Source organism: Acanthopagrus latus, chromosome 1, assembly GCF_904848185.1.
Source record: "Acanthopagrus latus isolate v.2019 chromosome 1, fAcaLat1.1, whole genome shotgun sequence".
Classification (NCBI taxonomy): domain Eukaryota; kingdom Metazoa; phylum Chordata; class Actinopteri; order Spariformes; family Sparidae; genus Acanthopagrus; species Acanthopagrus latus.
Window position 1 is genome coordinate 16,120,521 of NC_051039.1, and position 19,039 is coordinate 16,139,559.

Genomic DNA, 19,039 nt, shown 5'->3' on the forward strand with positions numbered 1-19,039 from the left:
CGACTGATGGTTAATTTGATCTACATTTTATGTCCAGCTCTGAAGAGGCCTACTGAAAGGCATGGGGCTCTACCAATGGTTGTTAACAGATCTACTGATCTACAGAACTACTGTTTTCATTATTGATAAATCTGCTGATTTACAATTATCCAGATATGTCATTGAGGCTATAAAATGTCAAAAGAAATTGAAAAAGGCTCATCACAACTTCAAGACCAAAACCAAGAGTGTTTACTTACTATCACAACTGACCAAGAAAAGGAGCAAAACCTTACATTTAAGAAGCTGGAAACAGCAGATGTTTGACATTTTTGCAAGGATGATTAATTGATTATCAAAATAATTGATGACGTTGTTTTTCTTGAGATCAGCTAATCACTTGATTGATAAGTCGTTGCATTTCTTAAATTGGGCGAAGTTAGAAAGCCGCTGTCTCGTGTACAGTTTAAACACAGGCACGACTGCACGAGTTTACAGGCCAAGTTAGGATTTCTTTAGATAAGACACGCGATCTGAGGTGGGACAGGAGACAGCCATGGGTTTCATAATTGGTAAAAGTTTTTGCTATCTTTGAAATGATAGGAACGAAAGGATCGGACGAGCTGTTACACTGCTGTAACAAGTCCCCAGGTGTTCACACTCACCAACCGGCACCATCAGTGTGTCTAACACTGCAGGACACTTGCCTGAGTTATGGACGCCCTTTGATGTTAGCCATTTGAGTGCACTAAAAACCAAACCTGCCTTCATATATAAATACGATGATTTGTTGAACTCGCAGCTTGTGAGTGTTTTAGGAATAGCGACAGTTTGAGTACACGCCGTCATATATTTCAGAAAACAAGCCTCCCTCATCGATCCGTCTTGATTTACGGCAACATTTTTGGGAATATATCATCACTTAATGTCTTACAAAACACATCTTTCACGACGACGCGGCTGACAGCATTGATTTGTGCTACGTCCGGCATGCCAGCTTGATTGTAGATGCCTGCATCTATGGCCTGAATGTCAACGAACGGGAGTATCTATGTCTTTGGTTCAGACATGATTACGCCTTTCAAAGGAAAGAGATTTCTTAAATACTTGACGGATGTGATGCGAGGGCTCTATGAAGGATGGCTGCGGCTGAGGGGTACAGCCAGCGTCTAGTTATTGGAAAGTCGCTGGTCTGGTTCCCCTGGTCTGCATTTTGAAGTGTCCTTGGGCGAGATACTAAAGCCCAAACAGCTCCAGATGTGCTGGTCGGCACCTTGCATGGCACCCACCGCCATCACTGTATGTGTAAATTACTGTAAGTCGCTTTGGACAAAAGCGTCTGCTAAAGGCCCTAAAAATGTAAATGAAGATGTAAAATGTAAGCGTCCCGAGCTTGAGGTGTTCCCAGACATTCATTCAACACGTTTTAATCTCTGGAACGCTGTGCGACATTTTCCACGGCTAAACACACCCACAGGAGCCAGGTAGTGTATCACCGCGCTACCTGATCCAGCCTGAACACTTAGTCAGAACACGGAAACTGCTAATGTACTGTCAAAGGCTCTCTCTCTATTTATCTCTCTCTACAAAGCTGCATCTCTCTCTCTCCTCTATCTTATTCTCCAATGCGCCATCTCTCCCTCTCTCTCTCCGTATCTCCCTCTCAGTCTCGGTGTCCCTCCCTCTGTTAGCTGAGCTCTCTAATGACTTTGGTTTCAGATGCTGTCTATTTTTTCACGGGTGGAGGGGTGGAGGGGGGGGACGTTACCCTGACGGACTCATTCTTTATCAGATCTGCATGCAACTCATCTCCCTTTTCACTCCCTTTGCCGCTCTGAGTCCTTTACTGTGATTAATCTACAAAATAAGTAGCGCAGTATTTCCAAGCTGGCCTGCAGTTATAACAACGATAGAGACAGGACATGTAGACAAGTTTCAAATGAATGGACGAGACGAGAGTGAAAACACACACGCTCACACACGCCCTGTTTCGATGCATGCGTGTGTGTGTGGGGGCGTGCGTGCGAGTGCGCGGGCACTCGGTGGGGCATTAAGCAGGTATCAGGTTGTGTTTCCATCTGCTCCAGAGAGGGCTCTGATAGTCCTATTATTTAATCTGCTGGTCATTCTAGACGCCAGGCAAGAGCCGTTTACCCAGACATAATTGAATGCTTCAGTGTGGGAGATCACCTTGGCCGTCTGAATGGACCGCTGCGCCAAAGCTGCACACTCAGACCATGATGGACTAAGATCTCTGAAGCACTGAAATCTCAAATTCAAAAATATTTTTTGGTATTTTGTTGGACATGCACTCTTGGTATTGAGGGAAATACAAAATGAATATTCAGGCTTAAAATTATTCCTTACAAATATAAAACACGTTGTACAAACTCAGAATCTTAATGTTAACGGTATTAATGAGTTAGTAATTCCAACTTAGAAAAAATTATATATATTTTTTTTTCATAATTGAATAAGCAAGCTGTTCTCAGAGGAAAATAAGGTCCCCAGAACACTGTCTGAAGCTAGAAAGGTGGCAGGGTCCGCGACATATAAACAAAGTCACACAGTATGAAGCCTCGTTGTCCTTCAAGGTCAGTTTGTTTATTTAGTTTGTTTAGGATTAAAAAGACCAGTGAATGAAGCTCTTTCTCCTCTGATTAAAATTATTTCCACAAAACTACGTAGTGCCCCTTTAAGTGAGAGCTAATATGACCTTTTTTTCAAAAAAAGAAGAACTGGCAATAATTTAAAACAAGTTAGTTCACCCATGATTAGATTTCACGTCAAAAGTCTTCGACAACAAACTCGGTTCAGTCGACTTTTTACATTTACAGACAAGACTGAATTGGCTGCGAATAACTCCCCACTGTATCTCGTCTTAACTCCAACTCTGAACGTCCTCCGCTCTTCCATGGCCTCCGAGATATTTGCAGCGAACAAAACATGTCAACAACGAGATATATAGCACTTTGTTTGGACGAAAATAGGCGCGTTTTCATTTTACGACACCCACGCGGCTTCAAGAATCTAAATTTATGTGAGCTGTACAAAGGAAAGCATCTATCAAGGTCACATCATATTAACAAAAATGTGATTACTATCTACTTTCATCTGAGAGTTATGTTTGGAGTCTGCCAGAAATGTAGGTTTATTAATGGGCCGCAAAAGTTGTATGTATTTATTTTCTACTCCATTCAGTGTCTCCACTTTATACTTATTGAGTATTATTTCCTCTTTCGTTGCTTTGTAAATGTACCGTCATTTTATAATATGGCACGACAGCTTTCTGTTAAATACCAAGTGAGTGTTCACCCACTAGTCTCTCTTCAGGTTTTTTCACTCAAGTTGCGGCAAGAATCAAATGTGACAACTATGTGAACAAAGACGATGTGAATGCCTCACGATAGAAAAGTGACTAGTGAGAGGCGGCACAGAGGGAGTCACTTTAGATTTAGCGTCTTTCATGAAAGAGACACAGGGAGTTGCATTTTAAACTTCGCCTTCCAAGCTGGAATGTAGTGTGAAATAAACATCAAGGACAAAATAGATGTCTTTAATCCGCTGAGTCTCCACCCTGAACCCTGACGCATTTATTATGCAGTGAGCCGTAACCTAGATTTTGGGCAAACTACACACAAAAACAAGGAAAAAAAAAAAAAAAAAATCAAAAAAGTTCCGCGGTTGTTTGCGACCGTGAACGTCTCACTCCAGTGAACACGACCTCCCAGTCTGTTATCGTTTGGTCAAAGGCCACATCACCATCTGTCATCGCTGGGGCACGTCCTTCCTCCCTCGGACTTTCCCAGCGAGCGTTGTCATCATAGTTACCCTTATTAACTTTCTCAGGGACTCTGGAGCTCATACTGCTGACGTTCATTTTGGATTCAAAGCGAATGTTGTATCGCTGTTTTTAAGTCAGCATGAAACACCGCGAGCTTTCCACGATTGCTTATCCTTCACAAATCTAACAAGAAATACGAATCGACGTCTTGCAAATCAGATTATTTTGACGTTTCATTCGCAGTCCGTGGATGAATCATGTCAGACGAAACGAAAATGCAGAGCAGGGCAGGTAAATTCCTTCTTATGTCTGTTGAAGTTTCACGTGTGCTTGATCGTAGCGATGGGGTAAGTTTACAAGCCAAAGTGCAAGCAACCATTTTAATTATCCCTGAAAGAGGTGCGTGGCGCCGAGTTTTACAGCAAAGCGAAATCAGGTTTAACATGACTATCAACTTTTTCTGACTACAGCAAATAAATAGAAAGATCTGTTTAAAGGGAAATGTAGAAATGGGCAAGAATATTTCTGACCCACTGACTGTCATTAAAGGCGAAATATATAAAAATTTTCCACCCGTCGCGATCATTCTCAAAACTAATGCGGGGCAGTGTATCACTCAGGTAATCACTAACCACTGCTACCTATAGTGGCTCAGGCTAGTTAGCTCAGTTAGCCGTGCAGCTGGCGGTGCAGACCGGGAGCTCAGAGCACCAGGGAAGTGTTGGTGTTCAAACTGCCAGCACAAGGGCTTTAGACTGGGACTGGACAGAGCCAGCTGATTAGCATGCTAACTTCAATGCATTATCTCCATTAGTTCACTTTTTAACATTTTTTTCAACAGAAAATCTTGCATCTTGCACCTTAAATGTTAAATCCCTGCAGTCAAAGATACGACTCCCAGCAGTGCTATTGAAGAGATAAGTGGTCACAGAATGTCAAAATACATATCACAAAGAAAAGGGTGGTACTTACTGTAGGGGACGCACTCATATTGGACCTCCAGGTATTTGTAGGTGCCAGGGCAGGGGTCGGGGAAGACATCAGGCCCAGCCACCACCGCACACTGGGTACGGTTGTTGCATCTATGTGGGGAGGAGATGGCAGATATAAGTTCAACACATCCTGATCTGTAGATATATCCTCCTACACCCACTGGAAAACACACAATTCTAAGTCCAGAGTGCGTGATATAATATATATTGAGCTATGTTATTATCACCACTCATGGAATCACTACTTTCACCCTGACACTCAAGAGTCATTCTGTGTTTAAGGACCCTTTAGATTGATACAAGAGCACAAGAGCAGACAATATGTCCTTAATGGTAAACCTGGAGTGAAGAGCACACTAATGGAATCATCGCGTTCACATGTATACAAGGTGGTCGACAATGGCTACTGAAGAGCTGCTGTGCAAGGACACTCGTGGTGCTTGAACGTGTGGATGTGCGTGTGTGTGTGTGTGTTCAGCAGTGAGAACAATAACCTATGGCTTTAAGAGTATTTTACCCCAGACTCCAGATGATTAATCTGAATTATCAGGGGGGCCCGTCTCCTCTGACACACAAAAAGTAAGTATTCCTCACTCTTATTAACTCCGGTTAGGAAAGGCTGCACTTTGTACATTTACTACTGTACGTGCCTGCGAGGGGTTTGTGTTTGAATGCATCTAGGTGAGCTGCTATAAAAAAATTTTTAAAAAATGCACAAGTGACATTTACGCATAAATGTTTGTAATTAAACACGGCAAAAGGCCAGCAACGCAACCAAAGATGATTTGTCGGGGGGATGTTTGCACCCCATACATTATCCTGATAGATGCACGTAATAACATAAAATGCTATCCCGCGCTGAAGTGCCACTTCGTCTCAATGACGCTCGCCGGTTTGAATAAATCATCAGAATAACGTGAATGAAAAGATGCCACGTGCGAGGGGACGGACACGGAATGCTTGAGGAGAAAAGGTCTGTTTTTTAAGTAAGGATTCCTCTTCTCATCTGAATATTTTCTTTCAATTAGTACAAGTGTTCGGTCTCTCCCTCTTTCCCTCTCCACACACCTGTCAAACAGGTGACATTCACATTAAAAACATCCAGATTCTCCCATTGAGATATTTTTTAATGAGCATGCCATCCCCCTCAAGTCCCTTTTCTTACAGTATCATTCAGCAGTTTCCATAATGAAATATTCATGAGAGCTAATTCAATTTTTTTTTTTTTTTTGTTCAATATTCACATGTGACACAGAGGACTAATGCAGGCCGCACAACCGCTCGCTGTTACGTATTTCTGTGTCTACTGCTGACCGGCTGCTCGAGGGAGGCGTTACTGCGGTTTGAAATGTTTCAAACTCTATGTGTTGCGATGTCTGTCATATTCTAATAACAATACCCGCCAGTCTTCTCTCCTCTCTCCCTCCTTTTTTCTCTCGCCTCTCTGCCTTTTAATTTCTTGCCCCGGTGCTTTCATCATCGGTCACCTGTCATCAGTGCAAGTTGTGGACCCGGAGGTGGGTGGGTGGCGGTGGGGGTTGACACAAACTGACACGCCGCCACAACTTTGCTCACAAAACGCCCGCCAATCGACACGACCGGCTGGACCACAGTGGTGAATCAGGGTTGCAGAGCTCCGTTTAATGACTTCCAGAACAGTCAAGCGGTGGTGATGTCATCGCGGCGGTAGATGGAATTAAAACTACAGTAAAATGTCGGCATGTCACATTTCCTTCGTTCATGTTTTGCACGTGTCGTATCAACATTTCCAGGACACGCGTCGCGTCGTGTTCACTTTGCACGTATGTGAGCTGACTTTCACGTCCCAGCCGGGCGAGATGGCTGTCGAGTCAGAAACAACAAGCGTGAAATCAATGGTTGTTTTTAACAAGACTTCTCCTGGTAGCGTTTGTGGCGACAAAACCAGATATTTTAAGCCAAAAACAGGATCGTTCCTTAACCGTGACAAAGTGATTTTATGCCTCAATGAGTCAAAACCAGGTGGTTTTTTGGGGAAAAAAATACTTTCCAGACTATTTCCAGACGTTTCTCTGGAGACCAAAACTGGCTATTTTTGAAGTTGGACCATTTCCATCCAATATCATGGCAACCAAAACAGGTATTCTAAGCCAAACCCGGATGTTTTCCTAACCCTAAACAGGTTTTGTTGTGACTAAGTAGAGAGAGCATAGGCATGGCATTCTGACAGGAAAGCAATACAGAAATTCAAGATAAACATTTGCCATATAAGTAATAATAACCTCCAGTTTCAACTTATCTGTGGCTTCACAAAGCATACTTTACTCCAGTGATTGCGCCGCTAACCAACCAGACCAAAAGCACACAGTTTTGTCGCAAAAACTAAACCTATAAAGTTGCAACATAAAGAAATATAAAGTTTCGACATGTACACTGCCTTTATTTTTCAGGCAGTTGAGTCGGTTTCTTTCAAAACTTTGCGCTCAGAAAGTGCTGCCACAGGAGTGCGTGCAGGATTAATCATTTCAAACTTAAAAAAAAAAAACAAACAAAAAAAAAACCTTAACACCAACAAACCCCGGGAGCTTATAAACATGTCTCATCCCTGAAGCGAAGGGGGAATAAAAATCCAACTAACACAAAAAGATGCAAGTGAACTGGCCAGTGAAGCCACACGACATCATAAAAGTCACTGTGCACAAAGTCGGCAGAATGCATAAGGAACTGAAAAACAACTTTTTTTTTTTCTTTCTTTTTTTTTTTTTTTTTTTTAAAGGGGGGCAGGTGCAGAGAACGGGCAGTGTAGAAGAAAACAAAAGATGCAAATGTGTTGCAAGAGAGCAAAAGGGAGAAAATTTAGTATTTTTTCACTAGCTGTGTGTGTGTGTGTGTGTGTGTGTGTGTGTGTGTGTGTGTGTGTGTTTCAGCTTTATGATATGATTCTGGGGACTTTCACGGCTGAGTCATAAAGCACTGAAGGTTATTGACTGGTATTTTAAATGAAGGGTATAGAGCAAAGATTTGACAATCTCTTGCACGCTCTATCTCTCCGCTATCACTCTCCGTCTATTTCTGTCTGCACTACCTTTCTTTTTCCTTCTCCCCACACTCTCTAAGCCCAGATAATAAACTAATTTCTTTCTCAGCCTTTGTCTTCATCCTTCCCGCCAAGGAGTTATTCCTCTCCGTTCCTCCTCCTTTGTCTCTCATTCCGGCTGTCTGTTTTTTTTTCTCTTTGTCTTTGCCTGTTTATCTGTCTTAAACCCACTTAGCTGCAGTTTCCCAAGTCACACCCAAATATATGTGGTAGGCCTCTTATTGCTGGCTTCTCTCTCTGTCTGTCCTCTCTCTCCCCTTAATATCTTTCTCATTCCTGCCTCCCTCAGGGCATCATCTCCAGCCTCCCTCTGTTTCTCTCTCGATCCCTCCATCCTTAGTAAAGCTTGTGCTGACGTCACCGCTCTGTCTGAGCCAGTCGTCTGAGTCAGATTCGAAAAAAAGCGTCCCTTATGTCCCCGCTACCTCCAATCTCCTTCGCTTTTTTCCTCTCCCTCTCTCTTTCCCTCTGCCAGCGTGTTTATCCAGCAGCCGAACAAAACATAAAAACATCAGCAGAAATTCACAAATCACGTCCTCTCTTCATTCCGACCCGGGATGAATGTAGATGCAGAACATGCACACACACACACACACACACACACACATATACACACAAGCACACACACACCTTTGCAACACATTGCTTTCCTTCCTCATTCTTTCTTTCGAATAGCTCAATATTTTTAACCGTGTGGTTTGCTCGGTGTTGGCAGAAAAGCTCCTTTTTTTAATTAGCATGACCACATCAAAACAAGGCAGTGGCCTGGATACCGCCTTGCCTGCTGGCTTTCTTCCCCGCAACGTGCAACACACACATGCTCATAGGCACACAAACAAACTCTCCGCTAACAAAGCCAAGCTGTGGCAGGCAGGGGAAGAGAAAGCTGCGATGCTGCAGTGGGTGCTGCTGTTGTTATTGTCTCTGATGTTTTTCACTTTGTTTGGCAGACCTCCCTTCACTCCGGCTCTGTCTCTCCGTCTCTATCCCTCATATAAACATAACTGACTGACTGATGATTTGATGAGGCTGACGCTGGCTGACGGCATGCGCGCGTGTGGGTACGTGTGTGCATATCCAAGAAGATGTTAAAAAAGGGAATAAATATTTGTGTGTGTGTGTGTGTGTGTGTGTGTGTGCGTGTGTCTGCCCGCATGTGTGTGCACTTGAGTGCAGATGTGTTGAAGAACTATATAATTACAGAGCAAGTGAGAGCCGGGAACTAATCCTCATGAGTTGAAAGAGGTGTCTGAGAGTGAGTGACGCACAAAGCCTCGGCACAGTCTTCTGGAATCAACGCTCCAATACAGTCAAAGCCCTCCGCAACACTGTCTGAATCATCTCCAACATGCTAAGCACATACAAACTTTCTGGAAAAGTTGTCACGATATTGGAAAACTCAAAACCCCACAAAGACGCACACGAACAGCAGATTGCGCTGCGTGAAATAACACAGATATTGTAGAAGAGTGTCAGTGTTGACAACGTTTGTATACAATAACCCTGCGTCACGTTGCACATACAGTTTCATATTTCTTCTTCTTCGACACTTTCACTCACATGATTATCCCGTTGGGCCACAGACAAGAGACAATACAATGTAAGACCAACTGGCGGTCGGGGACGCCAGCAAAGACTCTAGCAAAGCAACATAGTATATAAAATAAGCACAGCAGACGATGTCAGATGGGTCAGACCGGGTGTTTAACACGGCACTGCTACTCGACCAGCAGCTGTCTACTCGTGTACCCACTGAACATGTTGAACGGTGAATCGGATGTTCACTTGTGAAGTGATGTCGTGTTTCCTAGTGCCATTATTATGGATCCGTCCTACTCTGCCTCTGGTTGGTTGGCAAGTCATGAACACAGCCTCTGATTTGTCAACAGACTCCACCTGAGGGCACCATGGGATTGCTAGAGGATGGCCGACGATCACGCTTACAACCACAACATTCATTTTCAACACGGATAACTAATCAAAGAAGAAATTCGGTGTCAGATGTATCAGTGTGTATTCATTTCATGTCTCCAGAATAGACACTGTGATTCAAGGCTGGATTATACCCACTCAAAGGGCTACGATGTGCTTGTTAGCATGACGGTAACCTTCTGGGCAATAAGAGACGCACGTCTCTAACACGCAGCTTTACAGCTATATTTAGCATGTCATACACAACATAACTTGCTATAGTATGTAGGGTGGTAATGTGTAAATTGACAATATAAATGTTGCTGAACTGGTTCGTTTTTAATCTGTGTGAGGTGAGCTTTGAACTAGCGCTTTTCAAGTGTGAAGCTGCAACCAATATAATGTTCATAATCATGAATTGCATGGAAACACAAAATGCGACAATACTAAAGTAACATGTCCTCAAGTGAACCGACCCTGTGACAGACGAGGAGTGCGCCGATGAAAGCTCCACAAAACGATGGTGCCTGAGTTGAGAACATTTTGTCAAACTACTGTAATACATTCGAGAGACTCGGCATTCATCTTCATGAGTGATTCTGTGAAAAGAAATGTTTGTAGTCATGAGGTCAGGTCGAGCACGAGTTCAGTGCTTGAGTAGGAGGGTCTGGGCCTTTAGGGCATTTGTCAAGGGGTGAAAATCAGATAATATTAGTTCATTTGACTACCATCCTTCTCTAACACACGAGGTGAACCACGTGACATGCTGCCGACAAGCCTCTGCTCCAGGCTTGTATTTACAACGCAATGAATCAAATTTAACAGTGACACAACTCTGCACCTCTCAGTGATGCAAAATGAAAACGATTAAAGAGAGTCTGAAATCTCAATTTACTTCACTTCTACTTACTGTAAATGCCACTGAATATATTTTCACTTCCTTTTTTTTTTTTTTTTCTTAAACCACAAAAAATCCGAGAAGAGAGCTGCAACATGTCTCGTAGCTGCATTTCTGAATTTCTTTTTTGGCTTTTCTTTTCACACCAGTAGGAACACTGAAGGTTCAGATTATCGAGAAACCTCTTGGGAGAGCTCCCTCTGAGAGCCGTGCGATGGTCGGAACATGCAATATGGACATAATGTCGCAATTTTGTCTTTTTTTTTCTCTCTCTCTCTCAGGCTGGTTCTCCCACACTGTGAGGCAAGTTGCAGGAAACAGAACTGGAATAACATTTTCTGCTTTTGAGTGTTGTCACACATAAACCAGAAAGAGGCGATGAGAGTACGGAGGAAATAGCGGGGACGGCAACTTTTAACGAGGGAGAGGAAGTGGGTGTTGAAATGCTACACTTGTCTTTGCAGAGGAAAACATGTCAGACACACACATAGTTCCACACGTGTTTGTCAGTACATGTCTGGAGGGGGTCTTTAATCGATTTGTAAAATCTCGTAATTGCTGTCTGGGGCGCCCGTTAGCCCAGTTGGTAGAGCGGGCGTCCCATGTGTTGAGACTTTGTCCTCACTGCAGCGGCCCCGGGTTCGAGTCATACCCTTCTTTCGGACTGTCATCTCCGAGCTGTCCCATAAATAAAGCCATAATAAGGCAAGGTTTGATAGGAAAATAAAAAAAATTTAAAAAAATACATTGTGGTTTGTGATGGAAAAATTCCTTTTCATTATGGGTTGATGAATTTTGAACTATTTTGTTGAATCAAATGTATGAACACCTAACCTCTGCCCTATATGATTGTAATAGAGTCACGAACCAGCCAAAACTCAGATAGAAAGTCGCCTTCTTGTCTCATGTTTTATGTCTGATAATTTTATGCTTCACACAGAGTCCCAGGTCATGCGTCATGAAGTTTTAACTTTACGTCTTGTGTCGATGAGAAGCCTGTCTGATTGGGATAGCTGTATGTACGTATGTGTGCAGCTTAATCACTGCTGGCACTGAGAGTGCTTGTCTCTTCCCCTGACCTTGTTGATATCTGTGTATAAATTGTGAACACTCCTTTACTCGGGGCTCATTCACTCAGCTCATGAATTTGACTGTGTGGTGAGTCCATCTGCAGATGGTTGGATTAAACTTACCGAAAAGACAGATCTGACTTTACTCTTTTATTGACAGAAATTTCCACCCCAGGTTCCACAAACAATTAGATTAAACACAATGCAAGAATTATTGCTAGACATTACCACTGTATGCGAAACTGTCTTAGTTGTCTGAATAATCCCTAGTACAGTCAAATTAGCTGAACAATATTTCATTGTGTGACACTTGCTGAGAAAAGAAATGAAATTATAATCTGCAAACGGGGGGAAAATTAAAGCGGGGTGGTGGGGGTTGGTTGGGGGGGGGGGGGTAAAATAAAAGACAGTTTGTGAAATTAACAAAAGGATGTGGGAGAGATGATTCCACGGGGCTCTTTATGTCCCGCCGGAGTTCAGGAAACCCATTTGACAGCAGACAGAGCACAGTTACTGCATCTCGCTACAGGATAAAAAGCTGTTAGGCTGGCCATACACTCTCCCCACCTCTATCTCTCTCTCACTCACACACACACACACACAAGGCACATGTGAGATTCCGCTCCTACTGGCCTCGTTTCTGCTTTATTAGCTCCCCGATGTGGTCATACGCACATATACAGTGGTGCTGTTTGTGGATGGACAAACTGAGTGATGGGAGCGGATGTGGAACAGGAGGAGGAACCGCGGCAGGATGCAGAGGACCTGTAAGTAATTGAGGTGATGCGGGGAGTGTGATTGACAGAGGTAAGAGAAAAGGGGGCAAGAGACAGGTGTCCGCGTGTGTGTTTGCGCGAGGAAGTCTGTGTATACGTCTACGGTGGGGTACAGTGGAGCAGATGCATCACATCCTGCGCCAGCACCACCACGCCACACTTATAAAGAAATGACAGATCCGTCTCTCTCTCTCTCTCTGTCTCCCACACACTCACACACACATGTGCACGCACGCACACACACAAACACTGACACACACCTCTGCGGTCCCTGAATGCGTTTCTGTCAGCTCCTCGAACAGCCTGTCAGACAAGCCACAGGTAAAATAATGCTGTTTTTCCCCACTGGGAGAAAGCTTTGAAATGTGTTACATTATTAATATTTGGCTGGAGGATGTCACTCTCTCCCATTTTTCTCCAGTTCGTCCCGAGCACGTCAAGTGCCACTCGTGACATTTAAACACGCAATATGTGCCGTGTATACCACAGATATAATATGTGCTGTATCCAATATGTGGCCTCCGCCAAACAAACTGCACCTCCCTCAGTGCCTCCCCTGGCATTCATGTGCATTCACTTTGGGAGCCACTCAAGTCCACCACTCTTGTCAAGTGTACTTGAAGAGTAAATCAAATTTAGATCCTGAAGCCAACAAACTGCAGTCAAGTAAACCAAAATCGGCCGCCTGCACTGACAAGTTCGGTGAGCAGATAAAAGGGTTTTTTTTTGTTTTTTTTTTTCCCCAAGGTTACAACCATAATGTCTCTAACAATGTTAAATCTTAAATGTTTATTCAACCGTTAAAATTTGCTCATTTCTTTTTTGATGGGGGGGTAGGTAATAATGGATCGTATTGGATTTTTTCTTCTTTCTTTCATGATAAGGAACTGTTACGAGTAAAATAGTGCTCACCAATATTGTATGTCTCATCATACACAGAGGCACACACATAACGCTAACACAAACACCATTATGGCCTCTTTCTTGCTTGCAGGCTCACGGCCAAGTAGTTTCTGAGCTCCGCCGTCTCTCCTCTCCTCCCTTCTCCTCTTCCACTGGTAACCATGGCAACCTCCACGTCGTCCGATTCCAGGACACACTCGGGGAGTCGTCCTCCTGATTCCACCTAGCAACATTCCTGTGCTGACATCCCCGTGTTTCTCCCTGCCTTACAATCTGTGTGTATGTGTGTGTTTGTGTGTGTGTGCATTTCTCTATTTGACACATCTTTCTCCACAGTTTAATCCAAGACCACCTGCTTGCACAAACTCCAAATCCTCCTAAAATCTAAAAGACGAGTAGTGTTTCAGACAGCTGGGCTGTCTGTCCCGGTTGGTTTTAAAGCAGAGAAGTGTGCGAGACGCCATCGCCGCCAAGACGACGGAGCCACGCCACACCGAGATGCTGTCTTCTAGGATTTAGTCAGCCCTCACCTCACGATGCACACAAAAAGAGCATGCTGTTGTGCGTGAGCATGTATGTGCGTTTGCAGGAGGGGGGGAGGTGGAGGACTGCCGCTCCGTGTGCCCTGGTCTGGTTTTGCGCTTCAGTGCCAATGTCAAAGTATCAAGTCAGTGTGGAAGTCAAGTCACTGTCTACATGCCAGCATGTCTGAGGCACTGACTCACATGGATGTGTCAGGCTGTGTGTGTGTGTGTGTGTGTGAGTGTGTGTGCGTGCGTGCATGTACGCGTGTGTGTGCGATGTCTACACTATTCTCAAACCATTCGCAGGCAGCCATGTAGCTTAGGTGCTCGGTGAAGCATGATAACTAAGGTTAGCAGAGCTGTGGCGACAGGAGAGAAGGGTCAGACAGTGGAGGCTCTGGCATGTGGAAATACAGAGGTTTTGGGGGAGCAGCACAGCTGTCAGTCAGGGTGAGGGCATATGGGTGCGTGAGTGGGTGGTTGGAGAATGCAGCTATGTGTAAGGGACAATAATAAATGTGTTGATGGGATTACAAAGGAGCCTTAGCGTTCATGCTGTCACATAGCTGAAGGAAAGTCACTGTATATGTGATTCAGGACTGACTGTATGCCAGAATCTGTCTATCTTTAAGTGTATCGTTACTTGTGAGCGTGTGTGTGTGTGTGTGTGTGTACATATGCATGCATGTGTGTGGGCCCTAATTACCGCACTGAGCAAGGGTGACAGTCGGGCCCCCAGGGTGCCGCAGGGCATCTCCTGTAAGCGTGGGGACTATATGAGGGTGGCAGCACGCGCACACACATGCGCAGACAGACACGTACACTGACACACACTCACACACACATTAAGTAGGACATTTCCAGATATGACCTCATTCAGTGGGATGCAGGATAGCTAATGGAGGGAGAAGAGAAGAAGAGTGAACAGATAAAGGCAGAAAAAGTCAGAGCCGGATATTCTAACCAGATAGAATTGTAAATATCCTGGTGAGTCCACCGCTGCAAGACATCACACACAAACACACACACACACACACACGTCACAGCTTCCGTCGCCTCAGTGCAAAACTTCAATTTAGCAGATAATATTGTTTTTGTACTTAGAGTCACTGGGCTGGAATAATGATCACAAATCTAAGATTTATGTAAGGTTTAGGGCATTTATTTATCTGTTTCTCAGTCATTATCTGTTCCGTCTTTCTCTCCTTCTCCTTCTGTGTTCGCAGAGATGGATTAGGCTCAAATGGAGAAGACAGATGAAGTGCAGGTATACCTGATAAAAAATAAAAGAAAGCTGCCAGACTGCATGGCATAGTTCACCGGTTACACAGTCCTGGACTGCAGCACATGGCTAGCACTAGATTGCAGTCTTTGATTCAAGTGGTTTTCTATAATTCAGAGAGTCAAAGGAAAAGAACTTCAGAGGCTTCTTTACAGTCTCCCGCGTGAATGGTTCAAACGCGCGCGCACGCTCGCTGACACACATACACACATACAAAAGCATGCGACTATGGATGCATGCATTCACACACATGCACATTCACACAAACGTGTGCACACACTAGCACACTAGCCCGGTGCTTTGAAGGCTGAGACTCAGTTCTAAAGACACAGGCTGCCAGAAGAAGTTGACCGTGCTCGGGAACTGATGAGCAACTCCCTCAGTTTCTCTGTTTGTGTATGTGTGGGCAAGAGAGTGTGTGAGCATGCATGCTTGAGCAAGTGAGAATGTTCATGAATGAATGCATGCATGTATGTTCACTGGTGTGTGTGCACACAGGGCTAGCGCACAGTTGGGGATTTACAACAATCGTGCACCTATGCACCCTGAGGCTAATGAAGGCTCAATCTACAGCCTCAAGACGTCTCTGGTGTTCACTCCTGGTGCCTATGGTCAAGACTGGACCATACATTCTGTAAAATAAAGGCAGCATGCTGAACCCCATAAGCCCGCCGAATGGCAGGTTCAACTCCATCTTTCCCCTGGGCTGGGGAAAGAAAAAAGTGAGTGGAATAACAGGAAAAGGCGATGAAAACTAAAACAGATGGCGAAGGAGAGAGGAAAAGTGACAGTGAGGGTGAGAAGCAGGGGGTGAGAAGCAATTTGAGGTTTGAGAGGAGGGAAGAAAGAAAAAAAATCTGGAAATGGAGTGACAAAAGCTGAGATATCAAGAGAGTGGCAGATAGGGGAATAATAGATGAAGTATTTTGTTATTTAACACTTCCAAAAGCAAGTGAGAGATGGCGAGCGGAAGGGAAGGGGGAACAACTCCCTACCCTTGTCTTTCTTGTCAAAGTGCTTTCCCTTTGTGTTGAGGGACTTCTTGAGGAGGGATGAGAAGGGAGAGAAGGAAAGGGAGGGGAAACAGAGAGCAAGTGTGGAGAGAGGAAGAAAGGGAGAAGGGCAAACAAGGGGACAAGGTGGGAGAGGCAGTATGGAGGTGTCAGGGGGAACGTCTGCTGGAAGTCCAGAAGCAATTTTCTTACATGGTAGATGTGGCAGAGGTAGCAAAACAGAGTTTGTGTGCCCGTGTGCTCCGTCTACACATTCTCCGGAGAGTCCACGCTCGCGACCTCGAGCATGTGCGTGAGGTGGAGAGAGAGGGAATAAGAGCGAGCGTGCTGAAAGGTGCTCGGTCCATGAAGCACTCAAGTATCAGTAAGGGACAAGGAGACCATTGTGAAGCATCTCCGCAGAAGCCATCGAGTCCCTTTTATGTCTGTAGATTGCTATAACTCGCAGGCATTCCGCCATCTTGGCTCGCAACTCCTCTCCCTGTGCAGAATTGAACAACCCAAACCTTCAAGTGCTTGTGTTGTCCTAAATTTAACTCTCCCCAGTGACGCTTTAATGTACACTCAACCGAACCGCACCCCGGCTGTAGCCAACACGGCTACTTTGAAAAAATACAGTGAGATTGATCCTGATTTCTAGGAAAACCCATAAAGGGTGCAGAGGAGGAGGAGACTCGAGTGGGATGAGTGTAATAAAAACAATAAAAATTGGAATAATATGCACATTCTCTTAAAAGGAGTAAAACTTGGATCGGCTGCAACAAACCTTAAAACAAAGAATGCTCAGTAGCCATTTTGAAATAAAGGCATTTATGTTCAAAACGTGATAAAGCGGAGTGAGTCACTGAGCTGAGGCCAGTCTATCACTGAAACAGATTAGGCGTAACTTTCATGGCTACGGCTTTGTTTCCCCCTTCAACCCAGTGTATCCCAATGGGGAGATAATCTGGGAAATGCAGCGATATCAGGTCCTCTCTAGGTTGCCTGAGAAGCCTTGTGAGACCCTCTGGAGATATGAGGCTTTGATATCAAGACCAATTATGTGGTATGGGCGCACATGCACACACAAACATGCGCGTGCACACACGCACGCGCTCCCTGGCCTTGGAGAGTGGTAGGGAGGAAAACAAAGAGAGAATGCGATACTGAGGAAACACCGGGCAGGCGGAACATGCTCTGATTTTTATCAGCCAGTTGAGCTGGGCTTGAAAACCAGAGACGATACAGACATAGAGGGAATGACAGAGTGGAAACCAGACAGGCTGAAACAGAATGAAGAAGAGGGGTGTGCAAGTACGGCAAAGAGCTGAAAAGCACACACACACACACACACACACACACACACACACACATTGGACATGTGCATGAGCGCACACACTCAGATCCACCGTGTGCATTTTTGTGCAGCGCTGGTGCTTTTAAAACCCACCGTGTGCATGAGCATATCTGAGCCTCGCTCATGCTTGCGAACCATATTGTGCGCACAGACACCAACAAGGGCTCACACACCCATCCACTGGAAATATATGTGATAAACAGTTGTTTCCGGGCTGAGTCACCTCCACAGAGGATCCCTCAAGATTAAGTTTGGCCTCTGGCTCTGCTAATTGGAGCTTAAAGTCTGGTGTAGCCCCTGGGCAGTGTATGCTGTGTGTGGTGCATGCCGTGTGCTCCTGCGTGTGTGTGTGTGCGCATGTGTATAAATTATGGATGGCGAGGACTGCAGGAGAGTGGCCACACAGGCTGCAGCTGCCAGGGCGAGCGGCGAGGCTGAGCCAGGCCGAAGCAATCGCAATCCGAGCGTCGCCGCGTGACACGGACAGGTGGCCTGACGAGAGAGTCGGCGGGATGAGCGCAATATTGAGACAGAAGAAAGATGAGAGTGAAAATAATGGGACAGCAGGAAAGAGCACTCAAAGTCAGAGCAACACATGATGTGAGAAATTGAGATACTAATGGTGACATTAATGAATTATTTATATCCAGACATACTCATTACACAGAGAATTCCGCTCCGCTCATTGCTATTTTTGTTCTGCTATTATTTTCCAGTTAGCGCTCATCATCATACCTGCCCAACAAAATGTTGGCACTGTAGGGTGTAGAGACCATTAACAAAACGAACAAAAGACCACTTCTTCACGATAATAACCAATACCAGTAAGCTGTGAAGAAAAATGTGTGTCACTTTTGCAGTATCAAAAACATGATACACTGTCACTTCTCATCAGACCACTTCAAGCCACAAGTCCAGACCACTTACTGCACGGCTAACTGAGCTAACTAGTTAACAGCAGCTGAGGTCTGCAGTTACTCTGGGGATATGCTGCCTCCTTATTTTTTAGGGGTACGAATCAGAGAGGTGGCCAGTTCTTACATATTGCACCTTTTAAAGAGGCAACTGACAACTGCTTCCTTATCCATTACATTGTGCAATATAACATACACTTCATAATGATACATGGAGGCAGAAAACTTGTCTACTGCCAGTTTAAGTGAGGTAGAAGAGATGCTTTGACAGAATCAGACAACATTATTACGTCTGGCAACTAAAAAAAATAAGCACTGATTATTCTTACAAAAGTGTTTGGAGGAATAATAATCATCCAGTTTAGGCTCCTGGGACTCAGTTATGTTAAACATCAGTGGGCATCAAGGCATAGTTGGCTAAAAATAACCTGATACATGACCTGTATCTATCAAGTCTCATTTCTTACCATGGATCCATATCTGGATGGTTTTATTGGCATCTTACAGCTCACAGTCATAAAACAGCTGTGTTATACTGTTACAGGAAAATCAGAACTAAGCCTGTATTGTAACCCTGCTCA

General features: G+C 44.5%; 1 protein-coding gene across 11 annotated transcripts in view; it reads right to left on the minus strand.

Annotated features, from left to right (window-relative positions):
- Positions 1-19,039, minus strand: part of adgrl3.1 (adhesion G protein-coupled receptor L3.1) — a 132,475-nt gene that overhangs the window by 69,833 nt on the left and 43,603 nt on the right. For all 11 annotated transcript variants that reach the window (XM_037107821.1, XM_037107829.1, XM_037107813.1 and 8 more), the window contains exon 5: positions 4,736-4,845. In XM_037107821.1, coding sequence (XP_036963716.1) covers positions 4,736-4,845 — 110 coding nt within the window. The remainder of the gene's footprint in view (positions 1-4,735; positions 4,846-19,039) is intronic.